General features: G+C 41.6%; 7 protein-coding genes across 8 annotated transcripts; 2 read left to right on the top strand and 5 right to left on the bottom strand.

Annotated features, from left to right (window-relative positions):
- Positions 1 to 428: 428 nt before the first annotated feature.
- Positions 429 to 1,811, bottom strand: LOC133847559 (uncharacterized). Its single transcript, XM_062282713.1, has 4 exons — positions 1,472 to 1,811; positions 1,142 to 1,392; positions 698 to 871; positions 429 to 648 (listed from the first exon to the last, which is right to left on the bottom strand). The coding sequence occupies exons 1-4, from the start codon at positions 1,685 to 1,687 to the stop codon at positions 429 to 431; spliced, it is 861 nt and encodes a 286-aa protein (XP_062138697.1). The 5' UTR covers positions 1,688 to 1,811.
- On the top strand, positions 534 to 8,398 carry LOC133847532 (uncharacterized). Of its 2 annotated transcripts, XM_062282665.1 has the most exons (4): positions 534 to 650; positions 7,088 to 7,260; positions 7,317 to 7,429; positions 7,494 to 8,398. In XM_062282665.1, exons 1-4 carry the CDS (start codon positions 608 to 610, stop codon positions 8,293 to 8,295), a joined length of 1,131 nt encoding a protein of 376 aa, XP_062138649.1. In that variant the 5' UTR covers positions 534 to 607; the 3' UTR covers positions 8,296 to 8,398. The 2 variants fall into 2 exon arrangements, with proteins under 2 accessions (XP_062138649.1, XP_062138642.1); XM_062282658.1 differs by lacking the exon at positions 534 to 650 and having other exon boundaries at positions 6,969 to 7,260.
- Positions 2,805 to 4,113, bottom strand: LOC133847569 (PRA1 family protein 3). The gene has a single exon (XM_062282723.1). The coding sequence runs from the start codon at positions 3,707 to 3,709 to the stop codon at positions 3,080 to 3,082; it is 630 nt and encodes a 209-aa protein (XP_062138707.1). The 5' UTR covers positions 3,710 to 4,113; the 3' UTR covers positions 2,805 to 3,079.
- On the bottom strand, positions 4,748 to 6,680 carry LOC133847502 (FAS-associated factor 2). The gene is made up of 3 exons (XM_062282607.1): positions 6,269 to 6,680; positions 5,136 to 6,203; positions 4,748 to 5,079 (listed from the first exon to the last, which is right to left on the bottom strand). Exons 1-3 carry the CDS (start codon positions 6,389 to 6,391, stop codon positions 4,879 to 4,881), a joined length of 1,392 nt encoding a protein of 463 aa, XP_062138591.1. The 5' UTR covers positions 6,392 to 6,680; the 3' UTR covers positions 4,748 to 4,878.
- A 43-nt stretch (positions 8,399 to 8,441) lies between the features above and the next one.
- LOC133847494 (uncharacterized) lies at positions 8,442 to 10,692 on the top strand. Its single transcript, XM_062282597.1, has 5 exons — positions 8,442 to 8,734; positions 8,788 to 9,085; positions 9,139 to 9,534; positions 9,602 to 9,954; positions 10,010 to 10,692. Exons 1-5 carry the CDS (start codon positions 8,545 to 8,547, stop codon positions 10,618 to 10,620), a joined length of 1,848 nt encoding a protein of 615 aa, XP_062138581.1. The 5' UTR covers positions 8,442 to 8,544; the 3' UTR covers positions 10,621 to 10,692.
- On the bottom strand, positions 10,632 to 12,434 carry LOC133847510 (inward rectifier potassium channel irk-1-like). Its single transcript, XM_062282620.1, has 6 exons — positions 12,104 to 12,434; positions 11,863 to 12,040; positions 11,408 to 11,800; positions 11,212 to 11,318; positions 10,811 to 11,147; positions 10,632 to 10,750 (listed from the first exon to the last, which is right to left on the bottom strand). Exons 1-6 carry the CDS (start codon positions 12,370 to 12,372, stop codon positions 10,688 to 10,690), a joined length of 1,347 nt encoding a protein of 448 aa, XP_062138604.1. The 5' UTR covers positions 12,373 to 12,434; the 3' UTR covers positions 10,632 to 10,687.
- A 121-nt stretch (positions 12,435 to 12,555) lies between these two features.
- On the bottom strand, positions 12,556 to 15,155 carry LOC133847518 (inward rectifier potassium channel irk-1-like). The gene is made up of 6 exons (XM_062282632.1): positions 14,570 to 15,155; positions 14,315 to 14,498; positions 13,508 to 13,903; positions 13,339 to 13,445; positions 12,935 to 13,271; positions 12,556 to 12,876 (listed from the first exon to the last, which is right to left on the bottom strand). The coding sequence occupies exons 1-6, from the start codon at positions 14,791 to 14,793 to the stop codon at positions 12,781 to 12,783; spliced, it is 1,344 nt and encodes a 447-aa protein (XP_062138616.1). The 5' UTR covers positions 14,794 to 15,155; the 3' UTR covers positions 12,556 to 12,780.
- Between the last annotated feature and the right edge of the window lie 269 nt (positions 15,156 to 15,424).

The raw sequence follows: 15,424 nt of genomic DNA, 5'->3' as shown, positions 1-15,424 counted from the left end.
TAATCGATTGCACTTGCAGATTTTCGTTGTGGTTTTTTTTTTTTATGTTTTGGAATGACAAAAGAACTAGAAGGTTCAAAATTATATTGAAAGTAAATTTTAAAAAGTATTATTGCATTTCTTAAACTACATACATGAAAATATTTAAAAAACTTGTATTGTTGAATTAAATACCGCCAGAACAACATAGGTCTTCAGAGTTTTTGGCAAATTTTCATAATTTTTCTGTAAAGTTTATAAGTTTTTTTTAGAGCTTCGAGTAGCTGTTTTTGTCATTATACAGTTATCATTTACAACTTAAATTAAATGTATATTATAAATGAAATCTTTTCGAAGGATTAGTAATGTTTACAAATTTTTTATTATCCATACTCAGAACTTTAATTTAATTTTTTTGGTTTCACAGCCTTTAATTATTCAAAATCTTGTTAATATTCTTCGAGCGTCCAATATATGTCATCTATTTTCTCGAATCCCAGTTTCTCAAACATTCGTCGCGATGGCGTATTCTCGGTGACCACAGGAGCAAAAACGTCGAGGTTCTGTTCTGCAATCTTCTTTGATAGAACACGCACCATTAAACTGCCGAGTCCCAAACGCTTTTGGGATGACAGAACTTGCAACAGACCCAATGAACCCAACGGCAATCTGTAAGTAATATTTTATTATTATATAATTTAAGATAGTTGCAACTCACCTCAAGCACCAAGCTAGCAATTTTCCATTACTATCACAGGCTGCTATAGTTAAGTCATTTTTTATGACATGCTTTACAAATTTAATAGTTCCCTTGTCATGATGTGGCCATAGTTCATTTACGGTTTCAGCGTCTTCAATCTCCAATTTTCGTAAAGTAATGCCAGGAGGAGTTCTTTGGAGAAAAAATGTTAATTAATCTCTTTAGTTATTAGTACACTTCCATAAAGATACTATAATAATAAGTATAGTATAATACTATACTAATTTTTACATTAACATATTTCGAGTTTTTAATATAAGACTTCAGCACTTAGATCAAATTCATTATGATTAATGTTTTTTACGTTATTATGATTAAAATTCAACAATTTATGCCTCCCTTGGGCATAAAAGTAAAATAGTATATGGTTAAATAATTCAAGTCCCTGATTCTAATTCTTACTCTGTGGAGAATGTGGCAACCAATTCCTTGCTGGCCTTGTACCAAGCTGTCTCTACACTTTCATGGAACTTCTTAGGCCCAAGTTTCTTTATACAATCATCAACTGCTGGCTTTAATCGTTGTCCATAACCATATAAATTTAAAGAAGCTTTGGTCTGAGTTGTGAAGGCGTGGAGTAATCTTATCAAACGATCAAGGTCGTCACATAAGGTGTTAAAATAGACATAATCCAGAATTCCTCCATGCTTCGCCTGAAAGTTGTAAAATGAATTGGATGTCAATTTAAATATATTATTTATATAATATATTATAGCATAGTATAGTGCTTACAATCATGATAAAAGTGCCGTCTTTTCTCCAGTCTTCATCGAGCGTGAAACATTTCACATCCAAATTGAGCTTCTTGTCAATCCATTCAATATAATTTTTGATTAAATTATATCCAATAGATTCAGTTTTCTTCGAGGCGTACAGATTTTGTAAAGTAGGCCACTCATTTGGTGATATTTCTAGAAGGCAATCGGCATCTAACAAAAGCTGCGTCATGTCTGATTAGCTCAAGTTCAGGGTAACAACTGAAGAGTAATACGATCAATGCCAAAGTTGCGACGTTATCTTTTGCCAAATATGATTTGAGATTATGACTATACAACATGTGCAAGTTTAAAAAGAACAAAGCTTGTAAACGAATTTGGATTTATCTGTTATTAAAGTAGATAACAGTTATTTTGCCCTCAATTTCGTATGAGAAATGTACTCGATACTTGTTGGTATAATATACTAAATGCCATCAGAAGTAATTCTTGAGTATTTTTGAACTGGTTTTTAACGGAAATCTGATTAATAGTGTTAAAATAAATGTTGAAACATTTAAATATGTATATATTTAACATAAATTAACAATATAATAAACATCTAGCATTTCAACTGCAGACATCATAACAGATTTTATCTCCCTAAAAGGTTGAACAGGGTGTTCAGCCGCCATGTACGAACCTGAACAGTGTTGAGGTATTCAGTCAACACCCTTTACTAGCTAAAGGGCAGCATTGATAAGGCATACTATGTGCTGGAATCTGTTATCATAACCGCTACGTCAGCTTTACAAAAATGTTCAAAAAATACTTGGGGCCATTGTAAAGTCACCCATTTTCCACAAGATAAAGGCAATGATGAGCTACAATGATACAAGCAACAATACAAATCAATAAAATTATTCATTACAAATTGTAATCGTAATTTACTAGATAATATTGACTTGGAAGTGAAGCAACATAAACCATATAAATAAACTTCTGCTCTTCTTTACAACATTCAAGAAAAATATATAAAAAAAAGAATAAAAAATATGAATTTATAATACAATCAACTAAATTTATAGTCCTCAGATTAATTTAAATTTATTTTACTCATCTAACGTCAATAGTAATAATAATCAAAAGTGACGCAATTAATATCAGAATCGACAAATCAATTGAGTCATTAGCATTATCGTCAAGGGCCACGTTGTCCATTAATAAATTACTCACTGATTTAATGAAATAATTGATTACTGTTAAATGTCAGCATGCATTTAAAGTAGCTTTAGTTTAGCTACTGATTTTGAAGCATTTTTAAATGTCATTTGCAGGATTAAAAAAAATATTCCAGTCTTTAAAATGTATATTGTTGCTCGCTACGTTGCACATTAAAAAATTACTCACTGATTTAACGATATATGTGAAGGGACAACTTTATTTGACATTTTTTATATGTACCATATATATATACTATTATTTATCGAGTATCGCATAGAAAAATACATGTGTAGTAAAATCATATTTAAACATTATAAAAAAACGAAAGATCAAAAATACAGTACAGGTGATTTGAAGCATAATCAGCATGCATAACTTTTAAAAATGAAAAGGTCGTCAACAACATCGGCTGCAACATCAATTAGTTCAACACCGCATCGGCACGCACATTGAGAGCATCGAGCAGAGCGCCCATTGGAGTCGAGGGTCCAAAGCTCTCGATGGTATTGGCCAGCTTGTTCTTGATGTTGCGCAGCCTCAACGAGGCGTGTATAAACGTCACCGAGATGGGCAACAGCAGAGTGAAGGCCGTCAACAGCACTGCACTCATCAAATGCAAAAACAAATAGCTGGCCAACAAGGCGCCAGCCAAGATGTACCACTTCTGTTGTGCCTGCTGGGCGGCAAGGATCTGATTGCCTCCGGTGAGGCGGCTGGCAATAAAGCTGGTCTTGGACTTGTTGCTAAAGAATTGCCAGATGATGGCAATGAGCAGGGCTTGCACGATCAAACCACTAAGGATTTTCGTCGGATTGAAGGCAATCATCACACCGTAGATGGCGAGAAAGACGAGGAAATAATTGGTTTGATAGTACAGCAGATTCTTGACCACACGATTGCCCCACTTGTCAAAGTCCTTGAGATTGGGCAGCTGGAAGCGTGCCGAACCCAGGACAAAGTCATCCAGCGTGCGCAGCGGAGGCAACTGCAGATTGCCGGACAATGCGGCGGCCGCATCGCCAACGGAGGAAGACGTTGATGGCGTTGTCATTTTGCTCTTGAAGTTGGAGTATTGCTTGCGATTAGTGTTGTTTTTCTGCTGCACTTCTTGCGCTAGCCTCTGGTAATTAACTTGACGAAGTCCACGCGTGAATTGTTGCACTTCCTCGTTGTCAAACAGCTGAGATGCTAATTGTCTTAATTTTGGCCGTAAGCTAAAATTCTTTGATGATTCCTCACGAGCAACGTGGGGCAAGAGACGCGTACGTTCGTCTGTCGTCTGCCAAGTATCGTTGTCTTCCTCGGAATCCGTGTAACGTCCACCGTGAGTGTCCAGTGTAGAGGATCGTTTATTTTAATACCGCACACTGCTCTGTTTTATTTGTGTTTTTTTGAGTGTGTGGCTTTTTAGTCATCCACTTTATGATGATGACCTGTGTGACCGCAAGTACGTTTGCAGAATATTCAATTTTAATTAGCAGTTTGGTTACATTGACAGCGGAGTATTTTGGTATATTGCCTTTAAACAGATTTTTCATTATAAATTATTTTGATTTCCTTTCGTACGTCCAATTTTACTTAATTAAAGCTTAATCTAAAATTTTAATTCTGTTTATATTTTTTCTAAAAAACTGCTTTTATTTTAATTTCTCCACAAAAAGTATATTAAATTCTATTTGCCCGAGTCACCCTGTGCATATAGTCTGCGGGTTCAATAATCGATACTCGCGATATTTGCTTATCGCGCTGCAATCAAAATCTAACCAAATTTGAATATTGGAATTTGCAAAGTCTACGAAAGTCGTTCAACAAATGTTTGTATTTTGTATTATTACAACTGTCTTCATGTCTATTTAATTGTTAAAATTATTCAAATGTGTGTGTGTGTAAGTACAGCTAAAGCAACATTGATTGATGTAAGGGAAAAAGGAAAAACTAAAGATTTAAATTTAGTTTATGGGGAAAAGTTTGACGAAAGTCCACCTAATTATTATTAAACAATTATGTTTATATATAATTATATATATTCATGATTAAATTAGGAATATGTCTATTGTGTGGGTTCGTACTCCTTCAAACTTGGCTCAAGTTTGTTTAGTTTTCTTTCTATTTTTTTGTTTTTTTTTGGTAATACGTATTTTGTTGGTAACACCATGATTTTAGTTTAGATTTTTTAAATGTGTGTTCTTTTGTGTGTGTTGTGTTTGGTTTGGTGGTTGGTTACGCTTCCAGGTCGTTGACAAAGAGCACCTCGCGGTTCTTCAATCCCACATCCTTAAGGGTTTTGTTGACGATCTCATTTGCCGATCCCTCAGCGGCATCTACAACTGTTTTGGAATAGAGAACACGCTTGGGAAAATTCGTTGTGATTTCAAATTCATCCGGCGACTCGGGATGACAGAAAAGGAAATGATACACATCCTGCAAGCAATGCGATAAATTATAATATACTTTAAAATGTGAATATGACTTCATACCAGTATGGAATTTGTCTGCTGGAAACGACGCTCCAACCGCACACCATTGGGCAGCTTAAATACAACAGCGATGGCATTGGCGGCATCCACAGCCGGCTCATCGGGCACGAGATTGGCCAACTCAATCTTTAACCGAGCAATCTCCTCCTTGCGCAATTCCACATCCCGTCGCGCACGCTCTTCAGCCTCCAGAAGCTGCCGTGCAGCATCGCGCTCCCTCTCACGCTGTCGCTCTTTCTCCTCGTCCGCCAGCAGACTCTGTTCATATGCCTCGTCCTGCTGTCGTCGCAGCGTCTGCGTAAAATTGCGCTGCAGTCGATCATTTCGCGCCTGACTCAGCCACACTTCATTGAAGGCAATCACTGATTGCAGCCGTCGCAGCAGCTCTTCCGAAGTGCAATCACCTTCTAGCCGACCCACAACCGACATGCGATTGGCTCGTAGCATTATTACGACCATTAGAGGATAACCACGCACAGCTAGCGATTGCATGACACGATAACCTTCTGGTGTGGACACATCACAGCCCCAAAGCAGCGTGTGCGCATTGATGTACTCGATAACGGAGCGTGTGGATAGCGTCTGGCGGCAAAATGAATCCACATCTGGATTGCTGCTTGGATCCTGATGCAAATAAACGAGGAGGAAACGCAACTCTTGCTTAGCATCGTTCAACGCCTGGGCATAGGTGCCTTGATAGAAGACGGGATGCTCGGGATAACGCTCCTGATATTCGCGTATGAACTTAAGCACATCATCTAGCGGATTTGTGACCAGACGCGGCTCATTGCCGCCTCCAATGTTGACCAGAGCGCGCACAATTCCAGCGAGTGTGGAATAAAAGTATTGGAACACAAAGTTGATCACATAGCCAATGATACCGGTGAAACTACGAGGCATTGGCCCAATGCTGGGAACTCGGCTCACCGAACGACTGCCCGGCATATTTGCCGAGAAGATCTGTTGCAGGAAATGATCGTTGATCACAGTCGGAGCACGGACATCCGTCGACGCTGTCAGCATGGTGGGTCGTCCTTCGCGTATGTTCATCTGCTCCTGAAACGCCACCTGCCAATTTGTTCACGAATTGCTCAGTGTGTGTGTGTGTATGCTAATTGGAGTTTGAAACTTACCTCGAGGTCCCACTGATGGCGTATGAGAACGTCGCGACAAATGTTCATGTCCTCGATACCCGTCAAGTCCTGAAATTGTAGCACTTTGTCGGTTTGCTCATTTGTCAGACCTTCCGCCTCCATTTTGCAGCAGCTTTTGTTGTCGTTGTTGTTGTTTTTATTAGTTGGGGGCCTTTGTGGTCTTTTGTTTATTGCTGCTGCTGCTTGCTACACTTGTGCTTATTATTGGCCTTTGTCCGCTGCTGATGCTGCAGTCGCTGATGCCGATACGGATGCGCAATTTTAATAATTTAATATTGGCAAAATGCAAATGCAACGGGCCTTGGCCTTTCTACAAACTTTTTAACATTTCTAATTTGGAACGAACTAAGGTTGGTTCCCCTGACGTCGTCGTTCATCTATACCAGTTCGTTTGTGAGCCTAATCATATGTTCAGTGTGACCGCGGCTAAAACTTTCAAATATCCCAACTCACATTAGAAATATATACTAATGTTAAATTTCACATTTAACATTCTGCAAACACACAAAAATATAGAATTTGTAAGAAGTTCAATCTTTATTATTCAATTTAAATCATTTGATATACATACATTACCTTATGGAATTCACCGTTAACGGTCACCCTGAATAATATTTGCTATCGATATCCAAACAATTTTTTTAGAAAGACTATCGATAAATATTACTGCTTCACTTTGCCATTTCTAATGCTTTCGTATTGCAATTGTTTACATTTTTCTGCGTTATTTTAATGTTTTAAATGAAATGAACGCGCGTGCTCATAAAGCGTTTATGATCAATTTCTTTTTGGACGAAGATGTGAGCCCCCTTGTGGCCGAAGCGGTGCGGTTGACCACTGAGGATGGCGCACTAAAAGTGTTTGCCGACGCCAAAAAAATTAAGACTGAACCAGATGAAGAGAATACAATCCCAAGATGCCAGGAGGATCAGTTTAAGGAACAATTTCGCATGGAGCGAAGCAGCTTTGAGGTGAGCAGTTTGTCCTGCTGTGAATATGTGTGTTGTTATCTACTTGCATAATTCAGATACTTTTACGCGTTGTGGGCAAAGCAATTGCAGGAGCAGAGCATCTGCACCCCATTGGACAGATGTGTCTGCCAGAGAAGCTATTGTATACGTTAACACTTCTCAGTGGCAAGTATGAATATAAGTTGATGTTTTTATTTATATTATTTTAAATTATATATTCTTTTCAAAAACAGCAGGTCGTTCCGCGAAGTTGGTGAGACTTTTGCCATATCAAAGAGTTCCGGCCATGAGATCTTTAAGTGGGTAACTGCTGCCTTTACTGCCCTTCTGCCTCGCTATGTAAAGTGGCCAGACAAGGATGTTGTCTGTACAACTGAGCACATTGACATACTGCCAGACGTCGTCGGTGTCATTGATGAGTGCCGCATTCCGCTAAAGCTGTTGGTAAAGAAGGAAGAGGGTCAGCGTCACATTGAGGCATTGGCACTGCAGGCTGTATGTGATGAGCACAGTCGATTTCTAGACATCCATATTGATGTGCCAGACCTGCAGTGTATTTTGCTAAAGAGTGAACTCTTCGAGCGACTAATTGACACTGTAGAACCGCTGATGCCACCACACAAGCATCTCGTAGGTGAAACGATGTATCCACTGTTGCTCAATCTGATGACACCGTTCACGGAGAAAAATCGAAAGTTGAGTCCTTGTCATATGCGCTTTAATCAGGCTATTCGTTCGTGGAATGCGCCTGCGGAAAGAGCGTTTGCTGCTTTAATTTCGCGCTTTAGACGTTTGGAATCGCTCGAGATCGCTACGCTGGAGCTTGCCACAACTGTTGTTTCCGCCACCTGCATGCTGCACAATTTTATTTTAGAGTGCGGCGAGCCGATTGATGATGGTGTATTGGACTTTGAAACAGTGCCGGAGAGACCTAATAGCGTGGTCTTTGGAGCGCATGGACTGGTGAATTGGGATTTTACTGCAGCAGCTGAAAGGAAACGAGATAATCTTGTCGCAGGTTTTATGCATGCTTAGTGTATTAAGTAAATAAATGCCATAATTTAAATGACGCGCTATAGTTCACTTCAATTATTAGTGTTATCGATCCCTAAAGCTCAAGTGTAAGGTTGTGTGACCATCTGTTCAGTGTGTTAAACTATGTAGACAGACATATTTTGAAATTCAATGCACGGTCACACTGCATAGCCGCCACATTTGTATTTTTCGTAACAATTGGAAATTTTTTGCATACTCTAAAGCAATATTCATATATTTCAAACAAAAATGTATTTGATATCAACGTCTAAGAAAACAATCCTATCGGATTTCGCGGATTTAGAGACGAAATCCACGTATGTGCATGCGAATGGCGAGTCAACAGATTTTCAATTCAGCTCCCAGGGACGCGTCTTTGTGGAGGTGGACAAAAAGGCGGGCTTGGCGGTGATGCGCATTAAAGAAAACCAACAGAATGGTAAGCATTAGTATTAAATATTGTTGAACTACTATAAATATATGTCAGCTCAGCTTTGGAAATACAGCGCGTGCGCAAATTGACCATTGAAAATGCATATTCGGTGTGTTTCGCCAAAACGGTATCCAATCATATTGCCATCGGCCAGTCAAGTGGTTATGTTAAGACATTTAACTTTCGTACGGCGGAATTGATTCATCGCTATCCGGCGAATGCGTCGCGCAGCTCTGTACTCTATTTGGATTACAATTGCACGGATGAATACATTGCAGCGGTGCTGGAAGACGGCACGATCAACATTTGTGGCACAAAGACTCGACAAAGGATCGATACAGTCACCATTGACGAGCAGTAAGTGAAAAAAGCATATATTCAAATCAAATTAAACATGATTACTCTTGTAGTTCGACCCTGGCACGGTTTCATCCGCGCAAGCGTTTCCACTTGGCGGTGGCTTCCTACAAGGGCGCCGTATCCGTCTACGATTTGCAATCAAAACGCACCATCTTTCATTTAAGTGATGCACATAGTGCCCCTTGTCGTGATGTCAGCATGTGTAGCAGTCAATCTTCGCTGCTGGTCAGCGTTGGTTACGACTGCAATATTAATATATTTGATATACGACGCAATAAGGCGCAGTCATCGTCGGGTCGCTTGAATTACACACATCCTTTGTCTACCGTGGCGTTAAGTGAATGCGGAACATACTTCTGTGCCGGCAATCTCAAGGGTGAATTGATTACTTACGATATGCGCAGCACTCGAGCACCGTTGGCTGTGCGTGCTGTGCACGATGGCAGGTGAGACGATGCCACAATAGTATAGCACTATTTACCATAAGTAATTGTGCATTCTCTACTCTTTTAGCGCTGTGACGCGAGTGGCTTTTGTGCCCACGCCTGCTGAGGAGCAGCAAAGCAGCAGCTTTAACAGCTCCAATAATGTGACTGTGGATGCCAGACCAGCGGCGACTGTGGAGCAAACGCCTAGCGATGAGCTGGTGCGTCAACAGCGCGACTCTTTTTGTGATTTTCTGGACACACAACGACCACGTCTCCTTGATCGCATGTCCACACGTCTAACAACTAATTCTCGACGCGACAGCTTCGATTGGGATACGCTGATGACAAAGCCCATTGCCGAGGATGGACGCCTAAGCATTTGCCCGACTGGCTCAGGTCTCAGTTCCTCAGACGGCTCCACCGTAGACACACTGCAACGTGAGTACAGCCAGCTGATCCCAAACAATTGCATAACCTGATGAATCTCTTACAGAAACGGTGAGCAGTGGGTTGCGTGAGCGCAACATGTCGGCAGATGCCAAGTTGAAACAAATTGCCGAAACAGATGAAACTAGCGAACTGCATGAACAATCCGTTAACTGTTCGGTGGACAGTGACAAAGAGAATCCACCCATGGCAGCAGAGATCGAGGAGAAGCGTCGATTACGCATGTTGTCCGCCAGTCGCAATAGCACGCCACATCATGTGGCAAGCGCAGCCAGCAAGGCTTCTACTCTGCAATTGCAGCCGCAACAGCTGCTGCCCAAGACATCGAGCAATGTGTCTTCAGTTGCCTCACAGATCTCTGATGGCTGTCAGTACGATGTGCGCAAGGAACTTGTGGAGCTGCGCGAAAGCATCGAGGATCGTTTCACACAACTAGAACGCGATTTGAAATGGTCAGCGGAGGTCAGCAAGTTTCAAACCTTCACTCAGGTGGCTCAGTACTGGAAGCAGCAGATGGCAAACACCGAGGAGATCAGAGATGGGCTCGGAATGTTGCTACGCCATGATCGTTTTAAAAAAGAGTTTTGCCGCCTCAAAAATGAGAACGATATGCTACGAGCCGAGGTACAACATTTGCGCAACCAGCTGAATAATTAGGCATGTTAAAAAACGCTTTAAAAAAATTGTTTTGTATCTTTTATAATATATATATTTATCATTTGCACTAAGCCTCCAATGCCAATTGCTGTTGCTGCTCTGCCGACGACAAATTGACTGGCATGTCCACCTAAAAAAAGAATTCATCATGCATTAGTTTGTCAGAAGGAGAAGCAGTTGTTTTATCTACCGATATGGTTGTATTGAAATTCTCGTAGTCTACCATATAACGCTCATCTTCTGCATCGTAATGGATAATGTTAACGAAGCGCTGACCCCAAAAGATCTCTCGCGGCACATACGATGTCTTTGCCTCCGTCATTTGCGCTGTGGTCGGTGAAGTGCCCACAATTGTCACATATAATTCAAACTGGGCAGCATTAAACTTCTTCGCACTATCGAAACGATGCAGTGGACTCGTCTCATCGATGACATGACACACAATGTTCGGCCAAACAATCAACTGTTCGCCATTCCCCTCCAGCTTCAGCTCCGTGTGCGTCTTTATGAGCTCGCCCTCGCGTGTGCTGTCAACACACATTTAAATGGCATTAAATATTAATTATGATGTCGAGTGCCTATTTGACTCACTGTTTGTCCACAATCATGTAAACACGAATCTTGGAGTCGATGGACTGCCGCTCACGTGGATCACAAACACGAAACAGTAAACACAGTTGCTCATCGCGATAAGAAATCTGCAACGTTTACGAGATAAGTGTATCATAATTTATGTAAGAGATCAGACTACCGTCTGTTATATGATTTCCCCTGATATCTAACTTACCACCGCCTTATCGCTAAATTTGAGTTTGGTACATTGCTTGGCAGGACGCATTGTTTTGGCATAAACAATGCTAACCATGGATCCTTCGATGGCAGCGCCGCACATCATCTGCATAATATATAGAAATATGGTCTCGGGACATTCCTCGCTAGCAAATTGCCCGCCACCCAAAGTCGTTTGTGTGGTGATCGAATACAGCATCATGGACACAAAGCTGTTGACGCCAATGATGCACGGTTCAGCGCCATCGCCCAAACGTTCGCCAGTTACTGCATCGAAAATGAAATCACCATGGTAGTAGGCAACCAGATAGCACAAGACGCCAAAGAATATCCAGCTGAGGAAGAAGCTGCTCAAGAAGAGTGTGAGCATATACTTCCACTTCAATTCAATCTGCGCGAAGGAGTGAAAGGATGCAATTGAAATCCGTAATTCTCTAAGGGAATTCATCCTACCAAAGTGTTGATCACATCACGCATATAGCGTCTGGATTTTTCTGGCACACGTCGAAAGACGACGTTCTCGCGTCCATTTCTCTGCATCACACGATGCATCGTGCGTCGCAAGCCATCATCATCAGCGGTTGGACTGAGTTCAATGGTGCTGCCCGCCCAATCGTGTGTTGAGGGAAAACTACAAAATACATCAATCAATTTAAACACAAACGAATCCTCAACCATTTGATGGCGCCTTCACTTTTGATCACTGCGACTATCCTCTTGTGTGCTATCTCCTGGTGTCAGCCTACTTTGGGAACGACGCGAACAGCTTGGACTCTCTGGATAATAGTCGACATCATTCTCGTTGACCTTTTCGTGCTTTGGTGAACGCGACAATGGAGTAGGCGTGAGATGTTTTGGTTTAACTGGCAACGAGATGGAGCGAAGCATTTCGGGTTTATCCGTAGCGTCGTCCGTGCTCATCTTGTGGGGAACTAATGGCGAAATACTCCAAGGTGTGTGCATTTTAATTTATTTATTATCTTCGTTTTACGTCTGACTAGTTTTGCACACACAAATGATCCGTTTGTTTAGATTTCGTTAAGATTAGATCGTCAAAAGTTGTCTCTTTATTAAGCATGTATGTAGCTGGCGTTTCCAATGCACATATTTATTCTGAGAACAAATATCGCCATAACTCCTGCACACCACCTACAAATGTCAGCTGACAAGCACTTGTCTATATTTACACAAGGCGAAATGTTAATCTTCGTTTGAATTCGGGCGCGCTCTTGAAAGATTTGAATATTTATCGATAAATCTATGCTCATAGTGTGACCTTTATTACTGAATGTGTGTGAAGAATAATCGTTATCGTAATCGAGCGGGCATTTTCAAATTGCTGATTGTAAAGTATCTTGTGATTAATATTAGTTATTTTCTGTATGTCTGTTGCAGCTGCTCCAGTTGTTGCTGCTGTTGCAGCTGCTGCAAATGCTCCGCCGGCGTCAACTTGACGGGCATGTCCACCTACAAAGAGATTCGTTTATATTGAATTGACAGAAGGAGCCTCAAGAGTTTGGTTTACCGAGATGGTAGTGTTAAAGTTCTCGTAGTCTACAATGTAACGCTCATTGGTCGCGTCGTAGTGGATAATGTTCACAAAACGCTGCCCCCAAAATATCTCTCGCGGCACATACGATGTCTTCGCCTCCGTCATTTGTGCTGTGGTCGGTGAAGTGCCCACAATTGTCACATACAACTCAAATTGTGCGGCGTTCAGCTGCTTGGCATTTTGAAATGACTGCAGAGGACTTGTGTCATCGATGACATGGCACACAATGTCCGGCCAGACAATCAACTGCTCGCCATTCCCCTCCAACTTCAGTTCCGTGTGCGTCTTAATGAGCTCGCCCTCGCGTGTGCTGCAAGGCCAAAGTATCAACGAAAAAGTGAAATAATCATAGCTAAGCGTGTCGACAAATGACTCACTGTTTGTCCACAATCATGTAGACTCGTATCTTGGACTCGATGGATTGCTGTTCGCGTGGATCGCACACACGAAAGAGCAAACACAGTTTGCCATCGCGATAACAGATCTGCAAAGAAGTGTGGGTAAGTACAAACTCTTGTAATTAAACTGGGGCGGACTGCGGCTTACCACAGCTTTGTCGCTGAACCTGAGTTTGGTCAGTTGCTTGGCTGGACGAGCAGTTTTCGCATAGATGATGCTAACCATGGTGCCCTCAATGGCCACAGCGCACATCATTTGCATGATGAACAGAAAAATGGTCTCGGGGCATTCCTCACTGGCATATCGCTCGCCAAAGCCAAGTGTAGTTTGGGTCTCAATCGAATAGATCATAATGGCCATGAAATTCGGCCCACCATAAATGCAAGGCTCGCTGCCCTCGCCCAAACGTTCGCCACTCACGGCATCGAAAAGGAAATCGCCATGGGAATAGGCGACCACGTAGCAAAGTACTCCAAAGAAAGTCCAGCTGAGGAAGTAACTACCCAGAAACAGTGTGAGCATGTACTTCCACTCCAATTCGATCTGTACAATAACAGTTGCAGTTTAAATCGTTGCGCTCAAGTATCGATAAATATTTGGATGGTCAGTGTGAAATTATCGATGGTAATCAATGAATGCATATCGATTAAGTTAAAGTGCGTGAGATTTGAAATTGAGGCCCAAGTCAAATGCATTTCTTTGTTTCATGCGCGTTTATTATTGTTATTTTGATATATACTAAATGCTAAATGTGACTCGTTCGCTTTCATTTGTGCTTGAATGCCTAGGATGATGCGGCGTAGCTTTGCTTAGCTTCATCGTCGGCGGCTCTTCGGCCAATTCATCTAATTTGCGCTGTATGCTGGGCGTTATGCTATAGATATTTGATCGCTCTGACGACATCGTCGTTGTCGACTTTGCCGGAGCTTTGTGGTGACCGAAAATTGATCTTACCAGCGTGGTGATCACATCGCGCATATATCGCCAGGACTTTTCCGGAATGCGTCGAAAGGCAACGTTCTCATTTCCATTCTTGTCCATCACCCGATTCATGCTGCGTCGCAAACCATCCGCATCTCCATCCACATCAGGTGTCAGCTCAATGGTGCTGCCCGCCCAGTCGAGCGTGTAAGGGAAGCTGTGTGATACATAATACAAATTTTCTTTGAATTAGCGCAAAGTAAATGCTGTTGGATAATGATGACCTACTTTTGTTCGCTGCGCGTCTCCAAGTGATCCGGCGTCTGCTTGGATCGGCGACGTCGAACACAACTGGGACTCTCTGGATAGTAGTCGACTTCGTTGTCGTTGACCGTCTCCTTTTCGGGCGATCGTGCTAGAGGCCTTGGATTCAATGGCTTAGGCTTAACAGGCATTGATGATGAGCGAATCATGGCGAGCTGTTCCTTTTTTCTGTTGTCATCCACGCTCATTGTTGTGTTGCTGCCCACGTTTAGACAGAAACTGAGGTTTTGCTGTCTAATTGTCTCCGCCGTCGTCGTCGTCGTCGTCGTCGAGAATTCGGAGCAATTTCACTTGTTGCTTGTTGCGTAGATTTGCGTTTTAATTTTAATTGAATTAGATTGCAGCATGTTGCGAAGAGCTAAAGTACGCTCAAGTTGGTTGACTGACTGACCGCTTGACACTGACTAAGTCCGAGAATGGGGACTAAAGTAGCGCATCTGCCGATCTTCGTATGTATTTGATATGCATTTTAATTTATATAATATTATCTTCATTTTTGGTTCGTGTCTGTAGCTTAACTGTCTGTCTTTGCTCCCCCGTGGCGATTAAAACGACCAATTAGTGTCATAACTAAACATGTTATTATATGGCAACAAATTTCTGTTGATATAACACATGCATCATTTTAAACAAGATATTACTACTTTCTATGTTTGAAATACGCGGGCAGTATAATGTTGCCGTTTATCGATAATGAGCTTTATTTGACTTCACTTCAAGTGTTCTGCCTTCAGAAGCTCAACTGCCGTAATTAAAAACTATTTTTATTCTGATTTCTGATATTCAATTGCTGTAATTGAGAACTGCATACTTAATTGC

The sequence above is a fragment of the Drosophila sulfurigaster genome, chromosome 2L (assembly GCF_023558435.1).
Source record: "Drosophila sulfurigaster albostrigata strain 15112-1811.04 chromosome 2L, ASM2355843v2, whole genome shotgun sequence".
Taxonomy (NCBI): domain Eukaryota; kingdom Metazoa; phylum Arthropoda; class Insecta; order Diptera; family Drosophilidae; genus Drosophila; species Drosophila sulfurigaster.
Note: the sequence above shows the minus strand (reverse complement) of the source record. Positions and strands in the feature narration are given on the sequence as shown.

Excerpts from the sequence above, each read along its gene's own strand:
- LOC133847494 (XM_062282597.1), top strand. The coding sequence starts at position 8,545 with ATGTATTTGATATCAACGTCTAAGAAAACAATCCTATCGGATTTCGCG. Across the intron at positions 8,735-8,787 it reads TAAAGAAAACCAACAGAATG|CTTTGGAAATACAGCGCGTG; the intron begins GTAAGCATTAGT and ends ATGTCAGCTCAG. Across the intron at positions 9,955-10,009 it reads CACCGTAGACACACTGCAAC|AAACGGTGAGCAGTGGGTTG; the intron begins GTGAGTACAGCC and ends AATCTCTTACAG.
- LOC133847569 (XM_062282723.1), bottom strand. The coding sequence starts at position 3,709 with ATGACAACGCCATCAACGTCTTCCTCCGTTGGCGATGCGGCCGCCGCA.
- LOC133847502 (XM_062282607.1), bottom strand. The coding sequence starts at position 6,391 with ATGGAGGCGGAAGGTCTGACAAATGAGCAAACCGACAAAGTGCTACAA. Across the intron at positions 6,204-6,268 it reads GCCATCAGTGGGACCTCGAG|GTGGCGTTTCAGGAGCAGAT; the intron begins GTAAGTTTCAAA and ends ACAAATTGGCAG. Across the intron at positions 5,080-5,135 it reads AGCAGACAAATTCCATACTG|GATGTGTATCATTTCCTTTT; the intron begins GTATGAAGTCAT and ends CATTGCTTGCAG.
- LOC133847559 (XM_062282713.1), bottom strand. The coding sequence starts at position 1,687 with ATGACGCAGCTTTTGTTAGATGCCGATTGCCTTCTAGAAATATCACCA. Across the intron at positions 1,393-1,471 it reads ACGGCACTTTTATCATGATT|GCGAAGCATGGAGGAATTCT; the intron begins GTAAGCACTATA and ends TACAACTTTCAG. Across the intron at positions 649-697 it reads TTGCTAGCTTGGTGCTTGAG|ATTGCCGTTGGGTTCATTGG; the intron begins GTGAGTTGCAAC and ends TATTACTTACAG.
- LOC133847532 (XM_062282658.1), top strand. The coding sequence starts at position 7,036 with ATGAACGCGCGTGCTCATAAAGCGTTTATGATCAATTTCTTTTTGGAC. Across the intron at positions 7,261-7,316 it reads TGGAGCGAAGCAGCTTTGAG|ATACTTTTACGCGTTGTGGG; the intron begins GTGAGCAGTTTG and ends TGCATAATTCAG. Across the intron at positions 7,430-7,493 it reads TTAACACTTCTCAGTGGCAA|CAGGTCGTTCCGCGAAGTTG; the intron begins GTATGAATATAA and ends TTTCAAAAACAG.
- LOC133847510 (XM_062282620.1), bottom strand. The coding sequence starts at position 12,372 with ATGCACACACCTTGGAGTATTTCGCCATTAGTTCCCCACAAGATGAGC. Across the intron at positions 11,801-11,862 it reads GTGATGTGATCAACACTTTG|ATTGAATTGAAGTGGAAGTA; the intron begins GTAGGATGAATT and ends TCCTTCGCGCAG. Across the intron at positions 11,148-11,211 it reads TACATGATTGTGGACAAACA|CACACGCGAGGGCGAGCTCA; the intron begins GTGAGTCAAATA and ends GTGTGTTGACAG.
- LOC133847518 (XM_062282632.1), bottom strand. The coding sequence starts at position 14,793 with ATGAGCGTGGATGACAACAGAAAAAAGGAACAGCTCGCCATGATTCGC. Across the intron at positions 14,499-14,569 it reads GAGACGCGCAGCGAACAAAA|CTTCCCTTACACGCTCGACT; the intron begins GTAGGTCATCAT and ends TGTATCACACAG. Across the intron at positions 12,877-12,934 it reads ACTTTAACACTACCATCTCG|GTGGACATGCCCGTCAAGTT; the intron begins GTAAACCAAACT and ends ATCTCTTTGTAG.